General features: G+C 48.3%; 1 protein-coding gene across 5 annotated transcripts in view; it reads left to right on the top strand.

The window, feature by feature from the left end:
* The window catches only part of stambpl1 (STAM binding protein-like 1), a 71,523-nt gene that overhangs the window by 28,955 nt on the left and 17,446 nt on the right, over positions 1-25,122 (top strand). For 4 of the 5 annotated variants that reach the window (XM_070876901.1, XM_070876902.1, XM_070876903.1 and 1 more), the window contains exons 3-8: positions 179-396; positions 608-683; positions 12,482-12,577; positions 12,673-12,765; positions 18,631-18,988; positions 21,360-21,484. In XM_070876901.1, coding sequence (XP_070733002.1) covers positions 179-396; positions 608-683; positions 12,482-12,577; positions 12,673-12,765; positions 18,631-18,988; positions 21,360-21,484 — 966 coding nt within the window. The remainder of the gene's footprint in view (positions 1-178; positions 397-607; positions 684-12,481; positions 12,578-12,672; positions 12,766-18,630; positions 18,989-21,359; positions 21,485-25,122) is intronic. The other variant, XM_070876905.1, reaches the window with a different exon arrangement.

Below are 25,122 nucleotides of genomic sequence, written 5' to 3' on the forward strand. Positions count from 1 at the left end.
TTCTCTGACAGCCTAAGGAAAACACCTGCGAGTAAAATGGCTTTTATTTTTATGGATTTCAAAGGCAGAATTGAAAGAAGTGATTATTCTTTGTTTCCCAAGTCATTTATTAAATATGGCCTGTTGGGGCCGTTTCTAGTTTGCTTCTGTAACAAAAAGAAACTTTATTGTCTCTCAGAAAAAACTGGCTGCTGCGCCCAGTCACACAGATGTTACCTTGTCTCCACAAGAGCGAGTGAGGGTCCTCACCAAAATGGGTTGCAACATCGAGATCAGTGAGGGCATTACTCCCCGTCGCTACTTCAGATCTGGAGTGGAGATGGTCCAAATGGCATCCGTTTACCTGGAAGAAGGGAACCTTGAAAATGCTTTTGTCCTCTATAACAAGTTTATCACGTAAGAAACGTTTTATTGCCGCACTTGGAGTTAATTTTCATGCAAGCTGTAATCTATCTGATTCTACAAGGGTTGAGAACAAGAATTAAAAGACAAATAACAAAATGGGGCAGAGTAAATTTACTTCTGACTAGGTTTTAATGCACAGTAAAAGCAAACGCCGCCTTATGGCTGGTTACAGTGTCACACTAACTTATTTTTAATCTTGCAGTTTGTTTGTAGAGAAATTGCCAAAGCATCGAGATTACCAAACATGTGCAATACCAGAAAAGCAGGATATTCTGAAAGTATGTATGCCTTTTCATTCACAATATAGTCACTGTGTCTGCATTAATGTTAACGTGTTTGTAAATTACATCTCTTGTTGTCTACAGCTGCTTATGCTGCATGTAGGATGAAGATGACCACTATAATGTTAAATGCCACAAAAGCCGGTGTTTTTAAATATTTTTAAATTGAAATGCCTCCTTTTAATCTTGGTGTTTTATTTAAGGCAGAGTTAAACTACAGAAGCTACACGTCACATCCAAACTTTTTCTGTCCCGTTCATTTTATGCTAGTTCACTGCTTTTCCATCACCATTGCCACCACACTAGAACATAAGAACATAAGAAATAGGAGCAGGAGTAAGCCATACAGCCCCTCGAGCCTGATACGCCATTCAATAAGATCATGGCTGATCTGATCATGGACTCAGCTCCACTTCCCTGCCCGCTCCCCATAACCCCTTATTCCCTTATCGTTTAAGAAACTGTCTTAAATTTATTCAATGTCTCAGCTTCCACAGCTCTCTGAGGCAGTGAATTCCACAGATTTACAACCCTCTTGAGAGAAGAAATTTCTCCTCATCTCTGTTTTAAATGGATGGCCCCTTATTCTAAGATCATGCCCTCTAGTTCTAGTCTCCCCCATCAGTGGAAACATCCTCTCTGCATCCACCTTGTTAAGCCCCCTCATAATCTTAAAAGTTTCGATAAGATCACCTCTCATTCTTCTGAATTCCAATGAGTAGAGGCTCAACCTACTCAACCTTTCCTCATAAGTCAACCCCCTCATCTCCGGAATCAACCGAGTGAACCTTCTCTGAACTGTCTCCAAAGCAAGTATATCCTTTTGTAAATATGGAAACCAAAACTGCATGCATTATTCCAGGTGTGGCCTCACCAATACCTTGTAAAGCTGGAGCAAGACTTCCCTGCTTTTATACTCCATCTCCTTTGCAATAAAGGCCAAGATACCATTGGCCTTTCTGATCACTTGCTGTACCTGCATACTATCCTTTTGTGTTTCATGCACAAGTACCCCCAGGTCCCGCTGTACTGCAGCACTTTGCAATCTTTCTCCATTTAAATAATAATGCTCTTTGATTTTTTTTCTGCCAAAGTGCATGACCTCACACTTTCCAACATTATATTCCATCTGCCAAATTTTTGCCCACTCACTTAGCCTGTCTATGTCCTTTTGCAGATTTTTTGTGTCCTCCTCATGCATTGTTTTTCCTCCCATCTTTGTATCATCAGCAAACTTGGCTACGTTACATTCAGTCCCTTCTTCCAAGTCGTTAATATAGATTGTTAATAGTTGGGGTCACAGCACTGATCCCTGCAGCACCCCACCAGTTACTGTTTGCCAACCAAAGAATGAGCCATTTATTCCGACCTCTGTTTTCTGTTAGTTCGCCAATCCTCTATCCATGCTAATATATTACCCACAACCCTGTGAACTTTTATCATGTGTGCAGTAACCTTTTATGTGGCACGTTGTCAAATGCCATGTGGAAGTCCAAATACACCACATCCACCCTGTTCGATACATCCTCAATAATTCCAGCAAATTTGTCAAACATGACTTCCCCTTCATAAATCCATGCTGACTCTGCGTGATCGAATTATGCTTTTCCAAATGTCCTGCTACTGCTTCTTTAATAATGGACTCCAACATTTTCCCAACCACAGATGTTAGGCTAACTGGTCTATAGTTTCCTGCTTTTTGTCTGCCTCCTTTTTTAAATAGGGGCGTTAGATTTGCAGTTTCCAATCTGCTGGGACCTTCCCAGAATCCAGGGAATTTTGGTAAATTACAACCAATGCATCCACAATCCCAAGGACCCTAGGATGCAAACCATTAGGGATTGGACAAGTTAGATGCAGGAAGAATGTTCCCGATGTTGAGGAAATTCAGAACCAGGGGTCACAGTCTAAGGATAAGGGGTAAGCCATTTAGGACCGAGATGAGGAGAAACGTCTTCACTCAGAATTGTGAACCTGTGGAATTGTCTACCACAGAAAGTTGTTGAGGCCAGTTTGTTCGATATATTCAAAAGGGAGTTAGATGTGGCCCTTATGGCTAAAGGGATCAAGAGGTATGGAGAGAAAGCTGGAATGGGGTACTGAAGTTGCATGATCAGCAATGATCATATTGAATGGTGGTGCATGCTCGAAGAGCCAAATAGCCTACTCCTGCAACTATTTTCTTTGTTTCTATGTCCAGGGAATTTATCTGCCTTTAGTCCCATTATCTTACTGAGTCCCATCTCCTTAGTGATTGTGATTGTATTAAGTTCCTCCCCCCTTTAGCCCCTTGACTATCCACTGTTGGAATATTGTTAGTATCCTCTACCGGAAAGACTGATAGAAACTCTGAACAAATATATAGGGCCCAAGTTTCCACACGCGCCTAGAACAGCGCAGTCCCGACCTGGACGCCCGTTTTTTGCGCCACAAAGTGCGCCTAAAAAAATCCTCGGTATTTTCCACCTACCTGCAGGTCCTCTGGCCCTCGGCGCAGCGCAGCACGAGCTGTGGGGGGGGCGGAGCCAGGTCCCTGCGCTGAAAACAGTGCCGGGACCTGTGCACATGCGCGCTACAGTCGGCACGCAAGTGCAGTAGCTCCAGGCGCCGAACTGTGTGGGAGGGGCCGAATGGCCTCACTGGGGCTGCGTGAATAAGGCTCCTCCCACGGCCAGCTCCTGCTTCTCCCCCCCCCCCCCCCCCCCCCCGACCAGACCCGACACTCGCTCCCCGCCCCCCCCCCCCCCCCCCAGCCGACTGACCCGACCCGACCCGACCCGCGCTCCTGTTCCCGCTCCGCCTCCCGACCCCCCCCGACTGGACCCGACCCGACCCGCGCTCCTGTTCCCGCTCCGCCTCCCGACCCCCCCCGACTGGACCCGACCCGACCCGCGCTCCTGTTCCCGCTCCCCGCCCCCCCGACTGGACCCAACCCGACCCGACCCGCGCTCCTGTTCCCGCTCCCCGCCCCCCCGACTGGACCCGACCCGACCCGCGCTCCTGTTCCCGCTCCCCGCTCACCGCCCCCCCGACTGGACCCGACCCGACCCGCGCTCCTGTTCCCGCTCCCCGACCCGACCCAACTCCTGCTCCCGCTCCCCGACTGGACCCGACCCGACCCGCGCTCCTGTTCCCGCTCCCCGCTCCCCGCCCCCCCGACTGGACCCGACCCGACCCGCGCTCCTGTTCCCGCTCCCCGCCCCCCTGACTGGACCCGACCCGACCCGCGCTCCTGTTCCCGCTCCCCGACCCGACCCAACTCCTGCTCCCGCTCCCCGACTGGACCCGACCCGACCCGACCCGCGCTCCTGTTCCCGCTCCCCGCCCCCCTGACTGGACCCGACCCGACCCGCGCTCCTGTTCCCGCTCCCCGACCCGACCCAACTCCTGCTCCCGCTCCCCGACTGGACCCGACCCGACCCGCGCTCCTGTTCCCGCTCCCCGACCCGACCCGCGCTCCTGTTCCCGCTCCCCGACCCGACCCGCGCTCCTGTTCCCGCTCCCCGACCCGACCCGCGCTCCTGTTCCCGCTCCCCGACCCGACCCGACCCGCGCTCCTGTTCCCGCTCCCCGACCCGACCCGACCCGCGCTCCTGTTCCCGCTCCCCGACCCGACCCGACCCGCGCTCCTGTTCCCGCTCCCCGACTGGACCCAACCCGACCTGCGCTCCCGCCCCCCGACCCGACCCCCACTGGACCCGACCCGACTCCCGCTCCCGGACTGGATCCGTCCTCCCTCTCCCTCTCCCTCTCCCTCTCCCTCTCCCTCTCCCTCTCCCTCTCCCTCTCCCTCTCCCTCTCCCTCTCCCTCTCCCTCTCCCTCTCCCTCTCCCTCTCCCTCTCCCTCTCCCTCTCCCTCTCCCTCTCCCTCCCCCCCGACCCGAACTGAACCTCCCCGACCCGACCCAACCCAACGGCACCTACCTGTAAATCTGGTGCTGGGGACGGGCCCTGCCCGAAGTCTCGGGCCGGCCCGTTCAGCCTTCGGTCCCGAAAGGCCTGCCTGAAGCACTTTTACACAGGTAGGAAGATGGTTTATTTAATCTTTTCTTTGCTTATAAATGTTTATTCAGGTTGGATTTATTTGTATAATATTTGTAGAAGTATAAATAAGGATTTATTATAGAATTTAATGACTTCCCTTCCCCCCCCACCTCGTTCTGGACGCCTAATTTGTAACCTGCTCCTGATTTTTTAATGTGTAGAACAGGTTTTTTCAGTTCTACAAAAATCTTCACTTGCTCCATTCTGCTTTAGTTTGGAGTACGTTTTCACTGTGGAAACTTTCAAATCAGGCGTCAGTGGCCGGACACGCCCCCTTTTGAAGAAAAAATTCTGTTCCAAAGTAGAACTGTTCTACCTGACTAGAACTGCAGAAAAAAAAATGTGGAGAATTGCGATTTCTAAGATAGTCCGTTCTCCACCAGTTGCTCCTAAAAATCAGGCGCAAATCATGTGGAAACTTGGGCCCTTTGTGCCATCTCCATGTTCCCCATTACTAATTCCCCCGTCTCGTCCTCTAAGGGACCAACATTTACTTTAGCCACTTTTCCTTTTTATATATCTATAGAAACTCTTGCTATCTATTTTTATATTTCATGCTAGTTTACTTTCATAGTCTATCTTCCCTTTCTTAATCATTTTTTTAGTCATTCTTTGCTGGCTTTTTAAAAGCTTCCCAGTCTTCTGTCCTCCCATTAGTTTTGGCCACTTTGTATGCCCTTGTTTTTAATTGAATACCATCCTTTATTTCTTTAGTTAGCCATGGATTGCTATCTTTTCTCTTGCACCCTTTCCTCCTCACTGGAATATATTTTTCTTGAGAGTTGTGAAATATCTCCTTTTAAATGTACACCACTGTTCATCAACCGTCCTACACTTTAATCTATTTTCCCAGTCCACTTTAGCCAACTCTGCCCTCATACCTTCAGAGTCTCCTTTATTTAAGCTTAGTACGCTGGTTAGAGATCCAACTGTCCCTTTCCAGCTAGTGATGTGCTGGTGTACACGATTAATGCTCCTATGGCAGACCCAGCCGAACATGTTCACATGACAACTAAAGTTAGGATGCAAACCTAGATGTTGTGAATGGGAGGAATCCAGTGCTGTGATATTGGAGTTATTGGGCCACAATTTCCACTGCTGAATCTTCACTGTGCTTGAGCACTCTCTCCTCCGAGTCAAATGGTTGTGGGTTCAAGTTCCACTCCAGGGACATTTAAAAATATTTTCTCCTGGGATGTGGCCGTCGCTGGCAAGACCAGCATTTATTGCCCATCCCTAGTTGCCCTTGAGAATTTGGTAGTGAGCTGACTTGAACCGCTGCAGTCTGTGGTGAAGGCACTCCCACAGTGCAGTTAGGGAGAGAGTTCCAGGAATTCACCCCACTGGCAATGAAGGAATGGCAATATATTTCCAAGTCCGGATGGTGTGTAACTTGGAGGGGAACTTCAGGGTGCCCCCATGTGCCTGCTGCCCTTGTCCTTCTAGGTGGTAGAGGTCGTAGGTTTGGGCGGTGCTGCCAAAGAAGCCTTGGCGAGTTGCTGCAGTGTTTGTTGTAGCCGTGGTGCGATGGTGGTGGAGGGAGTGAATGTTTAAGGTGGTGGATGGGGTGCCAATTAAGTGGGTGGCTTTGTCCTGGATGGTGGCGAACTTCTTGAGCATTGTTGGAGCTGCACTCATCCAGGCAAGTGGAGAGTATTCCATCACACTCCTTCCTGACTTGTGCCTTATAGATGGTGGAAAGGCTAAGGGGAGTCAGGGGGTGAGACACTCGCCACATAATACCCAGCCTCTGACCTGCTTTTGTGGTCACAATATTTATGTGGCTGGTCCAGTTAAGTTTCTGGTCAGTGGTGACCCCCAGGATGTTGAAGGGTGATTCAGTGATCGTAATGCCGTTAAATGTCAGGGGGCGGTGGTTAGACACTTGCTTGTTGGAGCTAGTCATTGCCTGGCACTTGTCTGGCGCTGTGGGCCATCAGCAGCAGCAGAATTGTATTCCACCACAATCTGTAACCTCATTTTCTGGCATATCCCTCAATCTACCATTACCTTCAAGTTGGAGTACCAACCCTGGTTCAATGAGGAATGCAGAAGAGCATAACAGGGAGCAGTACCAGGTGTATGTATTTAAAAAAAAAAAAATGAGGTGCCAACCCGGGGAAGCTGCAACATAGGACTACATGCAAGCTAAAGACTAGTGGGAGGCCATAGGATTGGGAAATTTTTTTAAGCCAGCCGAGAACGACTTAATAAAATGATTGAGAGTGAAGATAGATTTTGAAAATAAACTAGCATGAAATATAAAAACAGATAGTAAGAGTTTCTACAGGTACATAAAAAGGAAAAGAGTATTTAAAGTAAATGTTGGTCCCCTGGAGGATGAGACTAGGGAATTAATAATGGGGAACGGGGAAATGGCAGAGACGTTGAACTAATATTTTGTATTAGTCTTCATGGTAGAAGACACTAAAAACATCCCAATAGTGGATAATCAAGGAGCTATAGGGAGGCAATCACTATCACTAATGAAGTAGTGCTAGGTAAAATAATGGGACTAAAGGCGGACAAGTCCCCTGGACCTGATGCCTTACATTCTAGGGTCTTAAGAGAAGTGGCTGCTGAGATAGTGGATGCCTAGGTTGTAATCTACCAAAATTCCCAGGATTCTGGGATGGTCCCAGCAGATTGGAAAATCCCAAATGTAATGCCCCTATTTAAAAAAAAAAGGAGACAGACTAAAAGCAGGAAACTATAGACCAATTAGCCTAACATCTGTCTTTGGGAAAATGCTGCAGTCCATTATTAAGGAAGCAGTAGCGGGACATTTGGAAAAGCATGATTCAATCAAGCAGAGTCAGCATGGTTTTATGAAAGGGAAATCATGTTTGACAAATTTGCTGGAGTTCTTTGAGGATGTAATGAGCTGGGTGGATAAGGGGGAACCAGTGGATGTGGTGTATTTTGGATTTCCAGAAGGCATTCGATAAGGTGCCACATAAGAGGTTACTGCACAAGATAAAAGTTCACTAGGTTGGGGGTAATATATTAGCATGGATAGAGGATTGTCATTTTCCGGTTGGCAAACAGTGACTAGTGGGGTGCTGCAGGGATCGGTGCTGGGTCCTCAACTATTTACAATCTATATTAATGACTTGGATGAAGGGACCGAGTGTAATGTAGCCAAGTTTGCTGATGATGCAAAGATGGGTGGGAAAGCAAATTGTGAGGAGGACACACAAAATCTGCAAAAGGATATAGTCAGGCTAAATGAGTGGTCAAAAATTTGGCAGATGGATTATAATGTGGGCAGATATGAGGTTATCCACTTTGGCAGAAATAATAGAAAAGCAAATTATAATTTAAATGGAGAAAAATTGCAAAGTGCTGCAGTACAGAGAGACCTGGGGTCCTTGTGCATGAAACACAAAAAGTTAGTATGCAGGTACAGCAAGTGATCAGGAAGGCAAATGGAATGTTGGCCTTTATTGCAAGGGGGATAGAGTATAAAAGCAGAGAAGTCCTGCTAAAACTGTACAGGGTACTGGTGAGGCCACACCTGGAGTACTGCGTACAGTTTTGGTATCCGTATTTAAGGAATTATATATTTGCATTGGAGGCTGTTCAGAGAAGGTTCACCAGGTTGATTCTGGAGATGAGGGGGTTGACTTATGAGGATAGGTTGAGTAGGTTGGGCCTATACACATTGAAGTTCAGAAGAATATGAGGTGATCTTATCGAAACATATAAGATAATGAGGGGGCTTGACAAGGTGGATGCAGAGAGGATATTTCCACTCCTAGGGGAAACTAAAACTTGGGAACATAGTCTCAGAATAAGTGGCCGCCCATTTAAAACTGCGATGAAGAGAAATTTCTTCTCTCTGAGGGTTGTAAATCTGTGGAATTCTCTGTCGCAGAGAGCTGCGGAGGCTGGGTCATTGAATATATTTAAGATGGAGATAGACAGATTTTTGAGCGATAAGGGAGTAAAGGGTTCTAGGGAGCGGGCAGGGAAGTGGAGCTGAGTCCATGATCAGATCAGCCATGATCTTATTAAATGTCGGAGTAGGCTTGAGGAGCCAAATGGCCTACTCCTGCTCCTATTTCTTATGTTCTTAAACAGTGGAAGCAAACGGGAACGCTAGCATAGTGGTTAAGTTACAGGACTAGTAATCCAGAGGCCTGGACTAATAATCTGGAGATGTGGCAGTTGTGGAATTTAAATTCAGTTAATTAAATAAAATCTGGAATAAAAAGCTAGTGTTAGTAATGGTGGCCATGAAACTACTGGATTGTCTTTAAAAACTCATCTGGTTCACTTCTGTCGTTTTGGGAAGGAAATCTGCTGTCCTTACCCAGCAATGTCGTTGTCTCTAAACTGCCCTCTGAAATGGCCTAGCAAGCCACTCAGTTGTAACAAACGAGTGCAAGCAATAAGGATAAGAATAAAACTGGACGGACCACCCGACATCGACCTCAGCACCGGCTTTGGTCGTGACAGTGGCGCACCCAGCCCAGTCGACCCTGCAAAGTCCTCCTCGCTAACATCTGGGGACTTGTGCCAAGATTGGGAGAGCTGTCCCACAGACGTAGTCAAACAACAGCCTGACATAGCCATACTCACAGAATCATACCTTTCAGTCAATGTCCCAGACTCCTCCATCACCACCCCTGGGTATGTCCTCTCCCACCAGCAGGACAGACCCACCCGAGGCAGTGGCACAGTGGTATACAGTCGGGAGGGAGTGGCCCTGGGAGTCCTCAACATTGACTCTGGACCCCCATGAAGTCTCATGGTATCTGGTCAAACATGGGCGAGAAAATCTCCTGCTGATTCTCACCTACCGCCCTCCCCCAGCTGATGAATTGGATCTCCTCCATGTTGAACACCACTTGGAAGAAGCATTGTGGTTAGCCAGGGCACAGAATGTACTCTGGTTGGGAGATTTCAATGTCCATCACCAAGAGTGGCTCGGTAGCACCACTACTGACCGAGCTGGCCGAGTCCTGAAGGACATGGCTGCCAGACTGGGCCTGTAGCAGGGAAAAATCTACTTGACCTCGTCCTCACCAATCAACCTGTCGCAGATGCATCTGTCCATGACAGCATTGATAGCAGTGATCACCGCACAGTCATTGTGGAGACGAAGCCCCGTCTTCACGTTGAAGACCCCTTCTATCATGTTGTGTGGCACTACCAGCGTGCTAAATGGGATAGATTCAGAACAGATCTAGCACTCACAATTGGGCATCCATGAGGCGCTGTGGGCCATCAGCAGCAACAACATTTTATTCCACCACAATCTGTAACCTCATGTCCTGGCATTTCCCTCACTCTACCATTACCATCAAACCAGGGCGCCAACCCTGGTTCACGGAGGAGTGCAGAAGAGCATGCCAGGAGCAGCACCAGGTGAACCTAAAAATGAGGTTCCAACCTGGGGAAGCTGCAACACAGGATTACATGCATGTGAAGCAGCAGAAACAGCATGCTATAAACAGCTAAGCGATCCCACAATCCATGGATCAGATCAAAGCTCTGTAGTCCTGCCACATCCAGTCATGAATGGTGGTGGACAATTAAACAACTAATGGAAGGAGGAGGCTCCATGAATATTCCCATCCTCAATGATGGCGGAGCCCAGCACGCAAGTGGAAAAGACAAGACTGAAGCATTTGCAACCATCTTCAGCCAGAAGTGCAGAGTGTAAGATCCATATCATAGAAACATAGAAAATAGGTGCAGGAGCAGGCCATTCGGCCCTTCTAGCCTGCACCGCCATTCAATGAGTTCATGGCTGAACATGCAACTTCAGTACCCCATTCCTGCTTTCTTGCCATACCCCTTGATCCCCCTAGTAGTAAGGACTACATCTAACTCCTTTTTGAATATATTTAGTGAATTGGCCTCAACAACTTCCTGTGGTAGAGAATTCCACAGGTTCACCACTCTCTGGGTGAAGAAGTTTCTCCTCATCTCGGTCCTAAATGGCTTACCCCTTATCCTTGGACTGTGACCCCTGGTTCTGGACTTCCCCAACATTGGGAACATTCTTCCTGCATCTAACCTGTCTAAACCCATCAGAATTTTAAACGTTTCTATCGGCCTCCTCCTGATGTGCCTACCATCACAGAAGCCAGTCTTCAGCCTGTTAAGTATGGAAGAACTCCACAGGACTGAGTACAGGGAACTAAAACTTATGTGACCTTAGGCACTCTGGAGTTGTATTAAAAAGACTAAGCAGCATGGCAGACAACCTTTTATACTCCCTTGCACGAGGTGTGCAGGTGACCCTTGGGCCTCCAACAGTTGCGCCCTCTGGTGGCAAGTCGAACACAGTTAAAATGTTTACATCCATAACAGCCAATTTGATTCACTCCACATGATATCAAGAAACGGCTGAGTGCACTGGATATAGCAAAGGCTATGGGCCGCGACAATATCCCGGCTGTTGTACCGAAGACTTTAGTCTGGCACTCCAGTGCAGTACTGCAGGAGTGCTGCATTGTTGGAGTTGCTATCTTTCAGGTGAGACATTAAAACGAGGCTCCGTCTGCTGCTTCAGGTGGAAGTAAAAGATCCCATCGCACGTTTCAAAGAAGAGCAGGAGAGTTTTCCTTGATGTCCTGGTCAATATTTATCCCTCAACCAACACCTGAAACTGATTATCTGACCAATATCATATTATTGCTTGTGAGACCTTGCAGTGCTCAAATTGGCTGCTGTGTTTCCTATGTTACAACAGTGACTACATTTCAAAAGTACTTCATTGGCTGTATCATGCATTGGGACATACTGAGATTGTGAAAAGCACTATAGAAATGCCCCTTTATAAGTCACTTGTTGATGGAGAGTTTGTGTGTCTTCGATAGAAACATAGAAAATTGGTGCAGGAGCAGGCCATTCGGACCTTCGAGCCTGCACCGCCATTCAATATGATCATGGCTGATCATTCACCTCAGTACCCCACCTCAGCCTTCTCTCCATACCCCCGATCCCTTTAGCCGTAAGGGCCACATCTAACTCCCTTTTTGAATATGTCCAACGAACTGGACTCCATCTAACTCCTTTTTGAATATATTTAGTGAATTGGCCACAACAACTTCCTGTGGCAGAGAATTCCACAGGTTCACCACTCTGTGGGTGAAAAAGTTTCTCCTCATCTCGGTCCTAAATGGCTTGCCCCTTATCCTTAGACTGTGACCCCTGGTTCTGGACTTCCCCAACATCGGAAACATTCTTCCTGCATCTAATCTGTCCAGTTCCATCAGAAATTTCCTTTTCCCTTGATGAAACGATTCAGTTTCATCTGTCAGAGCCTGTAGACTTCCTTTTATTTGTGTACCATAGATTCGAGCAGCTTGTGTGTCTGAGATTCAAAACCACTCTGTTACTTGGCTGCTGCATCGTGAGTGTAAAATGTTTATTTCTGTCTCCTCACATCAGGGCTTACTTCACCAAGGAGAGCCAAATTGCTAGGCTTCTTGACAGCCCCTGTCAGTATTACTCCCTCGTTCGTTTGTCTGTCTGGTAGTGCAGGACCTGGTTGGTTCTGTTTCCTGTTAAGTGGGCCATGATTGGCTGAGAACTGCCGGAACTTGTCCTTAATGGATAAGCAAGTTCATTGGCCTGTCGAGGTGACCCTGGTTATGTTTGGGGTTGTAGATCTGTTGTCGGGGCTTACTGACCGACAAAGTCATGTTAATAGAACTAGAATTGATTGCATCAATTGTTGGCAGTTTTATCAGGCAAATGTTAATATTACCAATTAATTTCTGATTTAATCCAAGAAACTAAAAGAAATTGCATTTCCAAGAGCAGAGGAATTGAAGACGCAGCTTATTGTGAAATATGGCGCTGAACACAAAGAATATATGATTGCCCAGGTAAACGTCATGATTTTTCTTTCCTTTATTTCTGAACGGGTTTTTTTTTTTCCCATTGGTAATCTTTCCTTTTCTATTACCCCAAACAAAATTAGGCCAAGTGTATTCAAGTGACTACCTCTGGTTGGGAGGATTGGACTGTCTGCAGCACCATCGCTGGTGCCCTCAATGCCGTTTTCTGGTCGCAGGTGATTCTGTGGGAACTTGTGTAGCTTGCTTTTCTCTTTTTAGCAGGACCACACATACACTTGTCTCCAATCCACCTCTTCAGATCCCTCCATGGTTTTGCCACAGCCTAAATCTTCCTTCTCCCCACCCCCATATCCCATCAGAGCCTTCAGTTCCTATGACTCTAGCGTCTTGTGCACGCCCCCTCTCCACTATTGGGGGTAAAAGATTCAGCCACCTGGATCCTACTTTGTCAAATTCTCTCCCTAATGCCGCCACACACCTCTCTCTGCTTTAAAACGCCTATTGTTTGTTGACAGAGTCTCTATATAAAAGGATGCTGTTGTACTGATAACCTGGGGCTCAGATTGCCAGCTGTACATCTGGGGTATGTTTGGTGCGGGGTTTAGGCTTGCATTCAGTTGCCTTAAGCACGAGAATGACTGCATTAACTGATGCACTGTACCACTGTGACGCCCATTCTAGAGAGCTTTTTAATTATTCAGTTTCTTTTTTGGCCTTTGCTTCAGGTGTTTGACAAATATGCTAAAGTTCTAAGTTAACCACCAGAAAAGCTGAGATGCTACAAACTGGGCGCACTAATTCTGCACCTGCTTCTCCATCTCAGGTTTCCATCGAGCCAGACTCCACACTGGGAACCTCGCCTCGCAAAATCTCCCCCATCATTTGTGTTGCTTGTTGGGGTGACCAGATGACATCATGATATCAGCCATTTTTTTCCCGTTTTGTGTTTTGAACAGTAGTAACCATTTTAAACTTGGGTATGGTGCAGGTGACCAGCAATACCAAGTAAGTATCTCTAGTTAAAGACGAGCAAGTTCGGGGAGGCCTGAACCAGGTCCCTCTCGATTGTTTGGTCCCGATTGAGATATCCAGACAGTTTTGAGATATCCAGACAGTTTTTATTTTGTGCCGTACAATTCAGCCCTCTACTTGTGTTGTAGAAAACTGCATTGCATCTGTATCTAGGATTATACTGAGATACCTCATTGGGGTTTAAAGACACTCTATACAACAGGAGCCAATTAAAGATAATGCTACAACTATTTTAAAAGTAATGTTAATACAAGTGCCTCCTTATTAAAAGGGCACTAAAACTGACACATTAAACTTTTTGAACTACGGTCAAATTAAAATTTGGTTGCCGTGGGTGCAGAGGGACACCGTGTGCTCCATCTCCAGGGACACCTTGGCTCGGATGTAACCGCGGAAGAGAGCCAGGCAGTCGGGCTGAATGACCCCCTCGACCGCCCGCTGCCTGAACCGGCTGATGGCCCCCCTTGGCCGTGCCCAGGAGCAGTCCCACGAGAAGGCCCTCCGATCTGCCCGCTCCCCTCTGGACAGGGTACCCAAAGGTCAGGAGTGTGGGACTGAAGTGTAGCCAAAAATTGAGGAGCAGCCCCGTTAAATAATTGAAGAGGGGCAGCAACCTGACACGCTCAACATCGACGTGGAACACGGACTCCTCCAGACCGCAGAAATTGCAGACAGTCTGGGTGTCTGTGAGCCAACTTAAAAACCTATTGCACGGGACTGCTCTGTGCCACACCCTCCAGGCCAAGTTCCCAATAAATAAAGGGAGGACTCCTGCATAGAGAGCACTCCCTTGGGGACCCCCGCCTCCTCCGGATGGCAAGTTGATGCACCCATGGCGTGTCCGGGCGGCTGACAAGGATGGCAAAACGAAGGGTGTGTAAGAGCAGCCCATACAGGAATCCCCTCCGTGCAGAACTGAAAGTCATGGAGGGGATTTCCCAGAGGAGGCTCAAGTTATGAGGTGCCAGCTCCCGAGGGAGGTTTCAGGGCTTTGTGCCAATGAGGAATTCCAAGACAATGCTACAGACTAGTTATCAGTGAGAGTATGGCACCAAATAGGTGTGTTTAACTCCTAGCTTACGTCGCACAACAAGAACTGGAAAGGGCATATTTTAAACCACTATCAACTGTTTTATTGAATTACAGGGGAGTTCTCTCGGTGTTCTGACCAATATTTATCCCTCAGCCAACACCTCAAACAGATTATCTGGTCATTTATTTCATTGCTGTTTGTGGGAGCTTGTTGTGTGCAAATTGACTGCCGCGTTTCCTACATTACAACAGTGACTGCACTGCAACAAGTACTTCATTGGCTGTAAAGTGCTTTGGGAATCCTGAGGCTGTGAAAGGTGTTACATAAATGCAAGTCTTTTTGGAAACATAGAAAATAGGGGCAGGGGCAGGCCATTCGGCCCTTCGAGCCTGCACCACCATTCAATATGATCATGGCTGATCATTCCTTCAGTACCCCTTTCCTGCTTTCTCGCCATACCCCTTGATCCCCTTAGCCGTAAGGGCCATATCTAACTCCCTCTTGAATATATCCAATGAACTGGCATCAACAACTCTCTGCGGCAGGGAATTCCACAGGTTAACAACTCTCTGAGTGAAGAAATTTCTCCTCATCTCAGTCCTAAATGGCCTATCCCTTATCCTAAGACTATGTCCCCTGGTTCTGGACTTCCCCAACATCGGGAACATTCTTCCCGCATCTAACCTGACCAGTCCCGTCAGAATCTTATGTTTCTATGAGATCCCCTCTCATCCTTCTAAACTCCAGTGAATAAAGGCCCAGTTGATCCAGTCTCTCCTCCAGTCTCTCCCCAGCCATCCCGGGAATCATTCTGGTGAATCTTCGCTGCACTCCCTCAATAGCAAGAACGTCCTTCCTCAGATTAGGAGACCAAAACTGAACACAATATTCCAGGTGAGGCCTCACCAAGGCCCTGTACAACTGCAGTAAGGCCTCCCTGCTTCTATACTCAAATCGCCTAGCTATGAAGGCCAACATACCATTTGCCTTCTTTACCGCCTGCTGTACCTGTATGCCACTTTCAATGACTGATGAACCATGACACCCAGGTCTTGTTGCACCTCCCCTTTTCCTAATCTGCCACCATTCAGATAATATTCTGTCTTCGTGTTTTTGCCCCCAAAATGGATAACCTCACATTTATCCACATTATACTGCATCTGCCATGCATTTGCCCACTCACCTAACCTGTCCAAGTCACCCTGCAGCCTCTTAGCGTCCTCCTCACAGCTCACACCGCCACCCAGTTTAGTGTCATCTGCAAACTTGGAGATATTACATTCAATTCCTTCATCCAAATCGTTAATGTATATTGTAAATAGCTGGGGTCCCAGCACTGAGCCCTGCGGCACTCCACTAATCACTGTCTGCCATTCTGAAAAGGACCCGTTAATCCCGACTCTCTGCTTCCTGTCGGCCAACCAGTTCCCTATCCACGTCAGTACATTACCCCCAATACCATGTGCTTTGATTTTGCACAACAGGCTATATTTGTATTCCCTTTTGGGTGCTGTGATAAAACGATGGCTCATTTGATAAACACATAGAAAATCCGACCTATAATACAATGGCACTGATTCTTTTTCCGAGGTCCCTTTGATCACCGATCCCTACTTGGAGCACAGTTTGGTTAATTTACTTGCATCATTTAATGCTAGGATATTACTATTATCAGAGTAGGAATAATGGATTCCCTTCATCAAGGTCAAAATATCCAAATAAATCTGTACAAAATGTATCTCAAAACCATAACAAATGTAACTTTTCTTCAGATCTATATTAGAAAATTTAGCAGAATTGCATGCTGTTGTTGATTTACCGGTTTCAATGATTCTTCAAACTCCCTGGTGAATTTTCTTCTCTGTATGTGCAGACTTCCCCTGGGGTGTGGGCTCATAAGCACCAGAGATCTTTCTGCTGTTTCACCCACAGGCCGTTCCTTTTGATTGACCAGCTGTTTTTGGAATTTTTATTTTGCATTCATCAAGATAAGGAACTGAACTCTTCCCATTTCTGGCACCCAGTGTCGGCACCCAGCAATCTCAGATCGTGGCCCTGAAATTCCGATGTCCCGGGTCCGTACGAAGTTCCTACGTACCCGGGGAGGCATCGGAAAAGCCGGGTTTCAGCACGCAATGCGCATGAGCTGAAAACCGGCTTTTCCAATCTGTCAAGTTTCTGGCTGGACGGATCTCGCGCATATCGGGAGCGAGGACACTTGCAGGGCAAGATTTCCGATATTTTACGAATATCTTGCCCTGCAAATGTCCTTTTAAAATCTTGCGCCTGAAAAAGCAGGTATCTAGCTTACTTCTATAGGCACAAGTGTTCAAAAATACATAAAAACATTAAATTTAAATAAACACAAATGAAAACATACTTTATTGTTTAAAAACCCTCCCCACTACGGCAAGCTTATTTTAAGGCAGCTTTAAAAAAAAGTTGGGAAAATATAATTTTTTATAAGAACTTTAATTTAACTGATTCTTAAATAAGTTGTGTATTTTTCTATTATTGATTTTTTTTTGTGTGTTTGCGGGGGCAGTTTCTTATTCATAATAATGGGAACTCCAACTTACGGTGTTCCCATTATTATGAATTGAGAAAATACTGTCCCTTGATTGGCTGCCCAGAGCCATGTGACTACAGTTCCAGCCCTGCGCACGTCCCAATGTCCACGCGCTCCAATGTGTAGGAGTGAAGGCCTCAGGCTCGGAAGTTCGAGCGGGAGCAACAGGTAAGTGCGCAGTTTATTTTACCTTTTTTCTTTAGTTTGCCCACGGGAAGATCTCTAGCGGAATTTCAGGCCCCATGTATATTGCAGGCAGACACAAAGCACAGCTTCCTCCCACTGTGCACTTCAACCCCATCCTCAAGAGCACCCCTAACTACACAGTATGGCTCATTTCCATTTCCCGCACCAATCATCCTTGCCTGAGTGACCGTGTCAGTTAGTGTTGAATTTGGTGCTATGATTGCCGTGCCCACCAGAAACTGGATGATCTAAGCTTATTTCATGTGTGATCCTTGTAGCTAGCAGACAGAAGAGAATGTTATGACATCAGTCTGAGCTGGATTTGAAAGGCTGCTGTGGCACATAATAGCAGAGCCTGACCGTGTCCTTGCCCTATGTCTGTACATCTGCAGTTTCTAGGCAGTATAATGATCAGCAGCAAGATTCCTAGATTATTTTCTCCCCCTCCGCTCGCTCAAGGGCACCGAGCTCTTTCATCCCAATTAAACCACAGTGATTCAATTCCTGCCCTGAATTATTGACATCAACTAGCACTTGCCAGAAATTGTATCACTGGCTTCATAAATCACTGTAATGTACATTAATCTAATAGGCTATCATGTCTCAAGTGTTTAAATACCCAATTGCCTGTCCAACAGACCAGGTGGAAGAGCCTCTTCCATTCTAATGTTGTACGAGCGACTTAATTTACCTGTGTCAAGGGTCAAGTAGAATTCAGTCCCACCTTGTATTATGATCTCAATATCAATTGAAAAATGAAACCCTAGAGTGAAATATTTCCTATAATCTTTCCAAAAATAGTGATTGGAAAAGGTGTCCCCATTAATTTTTGCATTAAATTACCGACGCGAGGCTCGTATAAACAAAATAATGGCCAGGGTTTCTGGTTGTTTTCCTAATATCTATTTGAATGGATGCACTGAAAGCTTGCAGGGACACTATGACTCCGATTTTCAGTTCTATTCTGTTTTGAGTTGTGGTTGCTGGAAGTTACTCTTCACTCTAGTATGGTCATGATGATGTAACTTAAAGCAAGGCTTTTTTTAACGCACCTTTGAGTACACACAGTCATAGTAGACCCAGATGTTGTGTGCAGAGGCGAAGCTATGTTCGATTAATTCCCTCTTGGAGATGTGATTATGAGGAGTACCTTTTATATTTGTGATTTGTTTCATAGTCAAAGTTAAGGAGCGTTCCATAAATTCTGTGCTCAGTTATGCTGGAATTTAATATTTAACAATGCTTCTACGGTTTTCACAGAACAAATCTAAAGAACATAATTCGGAAAGGCAGCGGCAAAATAAGTTGATTGAGGAGGAAAAATTGCGTGTCGCTAGGATTCGGCAGCAGCAGCTGGAAGTGCAACAGTTTCACTTCTTTGAAGAGCAGCTGAAAAGGCAAGATTTTGTGAAGGAGAAACAGAGAGAGATAAAGCTGAGGGTGTCGGAGCAGAGTGATGGTGGGTTGTTAACGTGCACTGCTGCTGCCCATGGAAACAGCGAGCCTCCCGTCCCTCCTCGGCAGGCAGCAAATGCTGCCGGCCAGGTGCCAAGTGATGCCCAACCAGGATGGTGTCCTCCAGTGGACCGCTCCCTTAAACCACAGAGCTCTACCACGAGTAAGTTTCTCGGAACATAAGAACAACATGGGAACAGGAATAGCTCATTCAGCCGCCCGAGCCTGTCCACCATTCAGTTAGATCATGGCTGATCTGCATCTTAACTCCATTACCTGTATTGGCTCCCTACCCCTTAATATCCTTGCCTAACAACTGTATCAAACCGGACCTCCCCTTTGTTGTTTGGAATCGTTTACGTGCTGTTTGTTTCTTCTGAGCTGACATTACGTTTCGGTAGAACATGAGGTATGGGAGGAGGCAGTTACTTACAGACCTCTGAAAATGTAATTTTTGATTTCCCATAACGTGGGATCTAATCAGTGCCTGAAAGGGTGATGGAGGCAGATTCAACAGTAACTTTCTAAAGGTATACTTGAAAAGGAAAAATTTGCAAGGCACTGTGGAAGGAGCAGGGGGAGTAGGACTAACAGGATAGCTTTCAAAGAGCCAGCATGGGCATGATGGGCTGAATGACCTCCTTCTGTGCTGTCTCATTGTATGAATAATGTAGATTTTGTAATCCGATTCCCTCACTAACTTCCAGTGGTACAGCTTCAGGTTTGCTTTGTATGTGAACGTGTGATGTGCTCTCAGTGCTGAAACTTCTGTGGCCATTTATGTTATCAACACACAGTTTGAATTTTTAAACCTGATTGTTAAACTTCAGCTTGTGAAGGGCGAGAGGCATTGGGGTACAGTCTTCGGAATTGTATGCTCCTTTTTTTTTTCCTCAACTGTTTTCACCAGTGTCAGCCATTACTCGGTGGTAACACTCTCTGAGTCAGACGATCAAGGCTTCGGGTCCGGTACTGAGGGAGTGCTGCACTGTCGGAGGTGCCGTCTTTCAGATCAGACGATAAATTGAAACCCTGTCTGCCCCCTCGGGAGGATGTTAAAGATCCCATCGCACTATTGCGAAGAAGAGAAAGGAAGTTATCCTCAGTGACCTGGCCAACATTTATCCCTCAATCAACATCACTCGAATAGATTAGCTCATTGTGGGACCTTGCTGTGTGCAAATTGGCTGCTGTGGTTCCTATATTACAACAGTGATTACACTTCAAAAGTACTTCATTGGTTATAAAGCGTTTTGGGTTTCCTAAGGTTGTGAAAGGTGCTGTTGCAGTGCTTGCCTGTCTGTCTGCCCCCCCCCCGCCCTTTCCCCCCTCTCCCGCTCTCTCGCCTGCCCCCCCCCCCACCCCCAACCCCTCGCTCATTTTCTCTTTCTCACTGCATCAAAAGACAATGGGTGGTAATCCATTGTTGTGTATCACCTGCCTGTTCTAGAAACTGCCCACCATTCATTTCCATTGGGTTAGTGGAGGGGTCATCACTGCCAAGTCTGATCATGTCCTCTCTAACCTTCCCTACATACACTTCTAGTGGTGGTTGTTGGATAACTATCAGATTTTGGAACCTCTGCTGATTTTTTCTTTCTCACCTCCATTATCTCGGGTACTGGGGCCAATGGGAAATGGCCTAATTGCTGCCTAGCTGAAATCATCGAATTCAGCGCAGACTGGAGACTGAATCTGGGACCTTCTAGGCCTCTGTGACTCAGTTGGCAAACCCGCTGAAATATCGGGGTAGAAAAATACAACCGAGGGACTCCAGTTCAGACTGAGCTGACTTGGAAATATATCGGTGTTCCTTCATGCTGGGCCATAATCCTGGAACTCCCTCCCTAACAGCACTGTGGGACTACCTTCACCGCATGGACTGCAGCGGTTCAAGAAGGCAGCTCACCACCATCTTCTCAAGGGGCAATTGGGGATGGGCAATAAATGCCGGCCTTGCCAGCGATGCCCACATCCTGTAAAGGAATAAATACAATTTATTTTTGATGATTGTATGATGAATATGAATGCAAATGCTTGCATTTAACACTATAGGGCTATGTGCTTTATTTCTGATGAACTGCATGAATGATACGCTCACTGATGAATAAAGGTGGAGCACATTTTGATTTGCCCACACTGATTGCAGGGTGCCGCTGAACTCCGTGTTGATGAAGTATGGAGGTGATGACATCAGTGCAATCGTGATCATTTTTGAAGCAGCACTCTGCCTGAGCCCTTGGGGGCAGTGTGACAGTGCGCTGAACTCTTAATAAAAATGGCCACACTTGTGGTTTTTTTCTCTTGCTCAGAATTGCACAGACCAGTTGGGCCGAATGGCCTGTGTGTGTGCTGTAAATTCTAAGTAATTGTACTTGGTATTGGTGAAACTGCCATAAATGGGATCAAATAAAATTGAATCCATGCCATTCTGCAAGTGAAATGATGAACTTGCTAAGATGCTTGCTGTACCTTTGGGAACGATTGTTTTCTGGCAGGTATACTGCTGATTTCTGTTTAACAATGTTTTGCAGGACAGAGTGTCGATGGGCTTCAACACGTTGTCCTTCCGAAAAATCTCTGCCAAAGGTTTTTGATGCAGGCTGACACTAATACAGCGCGAGGAATAGAAACCTGTGGAATTCTTAGTGGGAAGCTGGTAAGTCTCTGAAGAAAATGTAAATAAAGTGTGAACGTATCCCTCCTTTTTACCAGTCAGTCACTTCTGAAGTTTGTTTTAACCGTTAACCGTGGATCTAGTACTGCCAATGCTGTTCCGTCTGGGTTTTATTTTGCTTCACTTTATAACCTGCTCAGGGGTAAGGCTATGTTACGTTGACCTTTAGCAGCTGCAACATCTCCTGTATCTCATTTATATATCCCTCAAGCTGTCCCATTCGCCACCTGGGTTCCACTGAAGGCCTGTGTTTGTCAAATGGTAGATACACTTCATGATAAAGGAAGTGTAGGGAGACTTGTGCAAGTGGCAGGAAAATCCGTTTCAAAGCTTTGGACTGGATTTTGCTCAGCCTTCTGCGTGTGGCCTTTTTAACTTTTGCCTTGCATACAAATGCAATAACTACAAATAATTATTGACCGTGTTTACTGAGCAGGGAGAGAGGGAGTTCTCACCTATTTATAGTGCTCAGTGGTAGCACTCTCACCTCTGAGTCAGAAGGTTCAAGTCCCACTTGAGAGACTTGAGCACATAATCCAGGCTGGCACTTCAGTGCAGTACTGAGGGAGTGCTGCACTGCTAGAGGTGGCGTCTTTCGGGTGAAATGTTAAACTGATCCCATTGCACTATTTGAAGAAGAGCAGGGGAGCGCTCCACTAGTATTCTGGCCAAGATATATCCTCAACCAACTTTTAAAAGAGATGGTCTGGTCTTTTATTTAATGATGTAACTATTTGTACTGCACTTTTTTTGAAAGACTTTTTGTTCCTCCCTGCAACACCCGGCCCCGAGCAGTGGGAAGGGAGCCCAACAGTGAGAGAGAGGCTGGGGAGAGAGTGAGAGGGGCTGGGGGGGGGGGTGGCGAAAGAGTGAGGAGAGAGGGGAGAGAGAGAGGGAGGCGCTGGGGGGGGGGGGGGTGGAGAGAAAGAGAGTGAGGGAGGCTGGTGGGGGGAGAAGAAAGAGAGTGAGGGAGGCTGGTGGGGGGAGAAGAAAGAGAGTGAGGGAGGCTGGGGGGGGGAAGAAAGAGAGTGAGGGAGGCTGTGGGGGGGGGGAAGAAAGAGAGTGAGGGAGGCTGGGTGGGGGGGGAGAAAGAGAGTGAGGGAGGCTGGAGGTGGGGGGGGGGGAGAAAGAGAGTGAGGGAGGCTGGAGGTGGGGGGGGGGGGGGAGAAAGAGAGTGAGGGAGGCTGGAGGTGGGGGGGGGGAGAAAGAGAGTGAGGGAGGCTGGAGGTGGGGGGGGGGGGGAGAAAGAGAGTGAGGGAGGCTGGAGGTGGGGGGGGGGGAGAAAGAGAGTGAGGGAGGCTGGAGGTGGGGGGGGGGGAAGAAAGAGAGTGAGGGAGGCTGGAGGGGGGGGGAGAAAGAGAGTGAGGGAGGCTGGAGGTGGGGGGGGGGGAGAAAGAGAGTGAGGGAGGCTGGAGGTGGGGGGGGGGGAGAAAGAGAGTGAGGGAGGCTGGAGGGGGGGGGGGAGAAAGAGAGTGAGGGAGGCTGGAGGTGGGGGGGGGGGAGAAAGAGAGTGAGGGAGGCTGGAGGTGGGGGGGGGGGGAGAAAGAGAGTGAGGGAGGCTGGGTGGGGGGGGGAGAAAGAGAGTGAGGGAGGCTGGAGGTGGTGGGGGGGGAGAAAGAGAGTGAGGGAGGCTGGAAGGGGGGGGGGAGAAAGAGAGTGAGGGAGGCTGGAGGGGGGGGAGAAAGAGAGTGAGGGAGGCTGGGGGGGGAGGAGAGGGAGGGAGGGAGAGAGAGAGAGAGAGAGAGAGAGAGACTGGGGGGCGAAGAGTGAGAGGTGGTGGGGTGGTGGGGTGGGGGGCTGGTGGGGAGAGAGAGGAGTGAGGGGCGGGGGAAGAGTGGGGAAGGGGGGAAGTGAGCGAGACTGGGGGGATGTGGGGAGGGAAAAAAAGAGAGAGGCTTGGGGTGGGGGGGCAGAGGGGAAGAAGAGAAGCTGGGAGGGTGAGTGCAGTAGCATGAGAGAGGCGGGGTGGGTGGGGTGGAGCGTGAGAGAGGCTGGGGTGGGGGGCGGGGAGAGAGTTAAAGCGGCTGAGTGGGGGGGGGGGGTGCAGGGCGGGAAGATGAGAGATGCTGGGGGGGAGGTGGAGAGAGCCTGGGGGGTGCGGGAGGAGAGGGGGCTGGGGGGGAGAGAGGGGGAGGGAGTGGGGGGGCGGGTGGAGAGAGGCTGGAGGGTGGGGGGGGCGGGGGGGAAGAGAGGCTGGAGGGAGGGGGGCAGGGGGGAAGAGAGGCTGGAGGGAGGGGGGAGCGGGGGGAGAGAGGCTGGAGGGAGGGGGAGCGGGGGGGTAGAGAGGCTGGAGGGAGGGGGAGCGGGGGGAGAGAGGCTGGAGGGAGGGGGTAGCGGGGGGAGAAAGGCTGGAGGGAGGGGGTAGCGGGGGGAGAAAGGCTGGAGGGAGGGGGGAACGGGGGGAGAGAGGCTGGAGGGAGGTGCGGGAGGAGAGAGGCTGGGGGCAGGGGGGAGAGAGGCTGGGGGTGGGGGGGCTGGGGGAAAGAGGCTGGGGGGAGGGGGAGGCTGGGGGGGGGCGGGCGGAGAGAGGATGGGGGGGAAGAGAGGCTGTTTGGGGGGGTGGGGGGGAAGCGAGGCTGGGGGGCGGGGTGAGAGAGGGTGGGGGGCGGGGGGAGAGAGGCAGGAGGGGTGGGGGAGAGTGAGAGGCGCTGGGGGGGGGGGATTAATGCAAGAGGCTGGGAGGGGTGGGGGAGGAGAAGAGAGAGAGAGATGGGATGGGGGGGTGAAAGACTGATCACGTTTTTCTAACCCCCTACAAGGAACATCGTTGGAGCGGATGATATCCAGAAGTCATGACACTGTCACTATTCACTTCATACCCAATAAATCTGTTAACAATCCGTACACAATAACTGCCCTATCTTTGTTGGGGGGGAGGGGGGGCGGGAGGGGGTCGGGGGAAAGATGCACTTGGACTGGGGTAAGGCACTTTGGCTGGCCCTTGCTGTCTTCTGGGGAGCTCTGTCCTCTGTCGCTTCAGGAAGTCAAAGTGGATCGAGTTACAATTTGCAAAGTCAGTGAGACCTTGACTGGTGGTTCCAGTTACACATTGAATGAAACTTCAGAGTGTGGCTTATCCTCCACGGGGACCAAAGGGTGGAGCGTGGTGGCCATTTTTGCAATACAAATAAGCACGTCCTTTATTTAATTGCTGTTTTAGGGATCTTGCTGTGCACAAATTAGCTGCCTCATTTTCTACATTATAACACTGACTGCACTTCGAAAGTGTTACATTGGCTGTAAAGCCCAGGGGCATCCCGACGTTGTGAATGGTGCTATGTGAATATAAGTTTTTCTTTCTACTTAAATAGCAAACAATATTGCTTGCTGTAGACAGAATGCAGCAAAGATTTTAAATTCACTTCCCTGTCCAAGTTACAAGGGCAGTTATGCCTGTCTGGATAGCAGCTGTTTACATTGCTAAACCCGGTTTCCTTATCCTAACAGCAGACTTGCCCTTTGGTGAGTCTACGATTCTGCTTTAGGGATGAGAGAATTGGATTTAGAGCTGCAGGAGTCAGTTCACAAACACCAATTAGCCAACCTAACCGGGTGTCGGTATACAAGCGGCCAACATCTGTATACCAGCCGTGAGTACCGATTTATCACCTACGTAACAA

The sequence above is a fragment of the Pristiophorus japonicus genome, chromosome 3 (assembly GCF_044704955.1).
Source record: "Pristiophorus japonicus isolate sPriJap1 chromosome 3, sPriJap1.hap1, whole genome shotgun sequence".
Taxonomy (NCBI): domain Eukaryota; kingdom Metazoa; phylum Chordata; class Chondrichthyes; family Pristiophoridae; genus Pristiophorus; species Pristiophorus japonicus.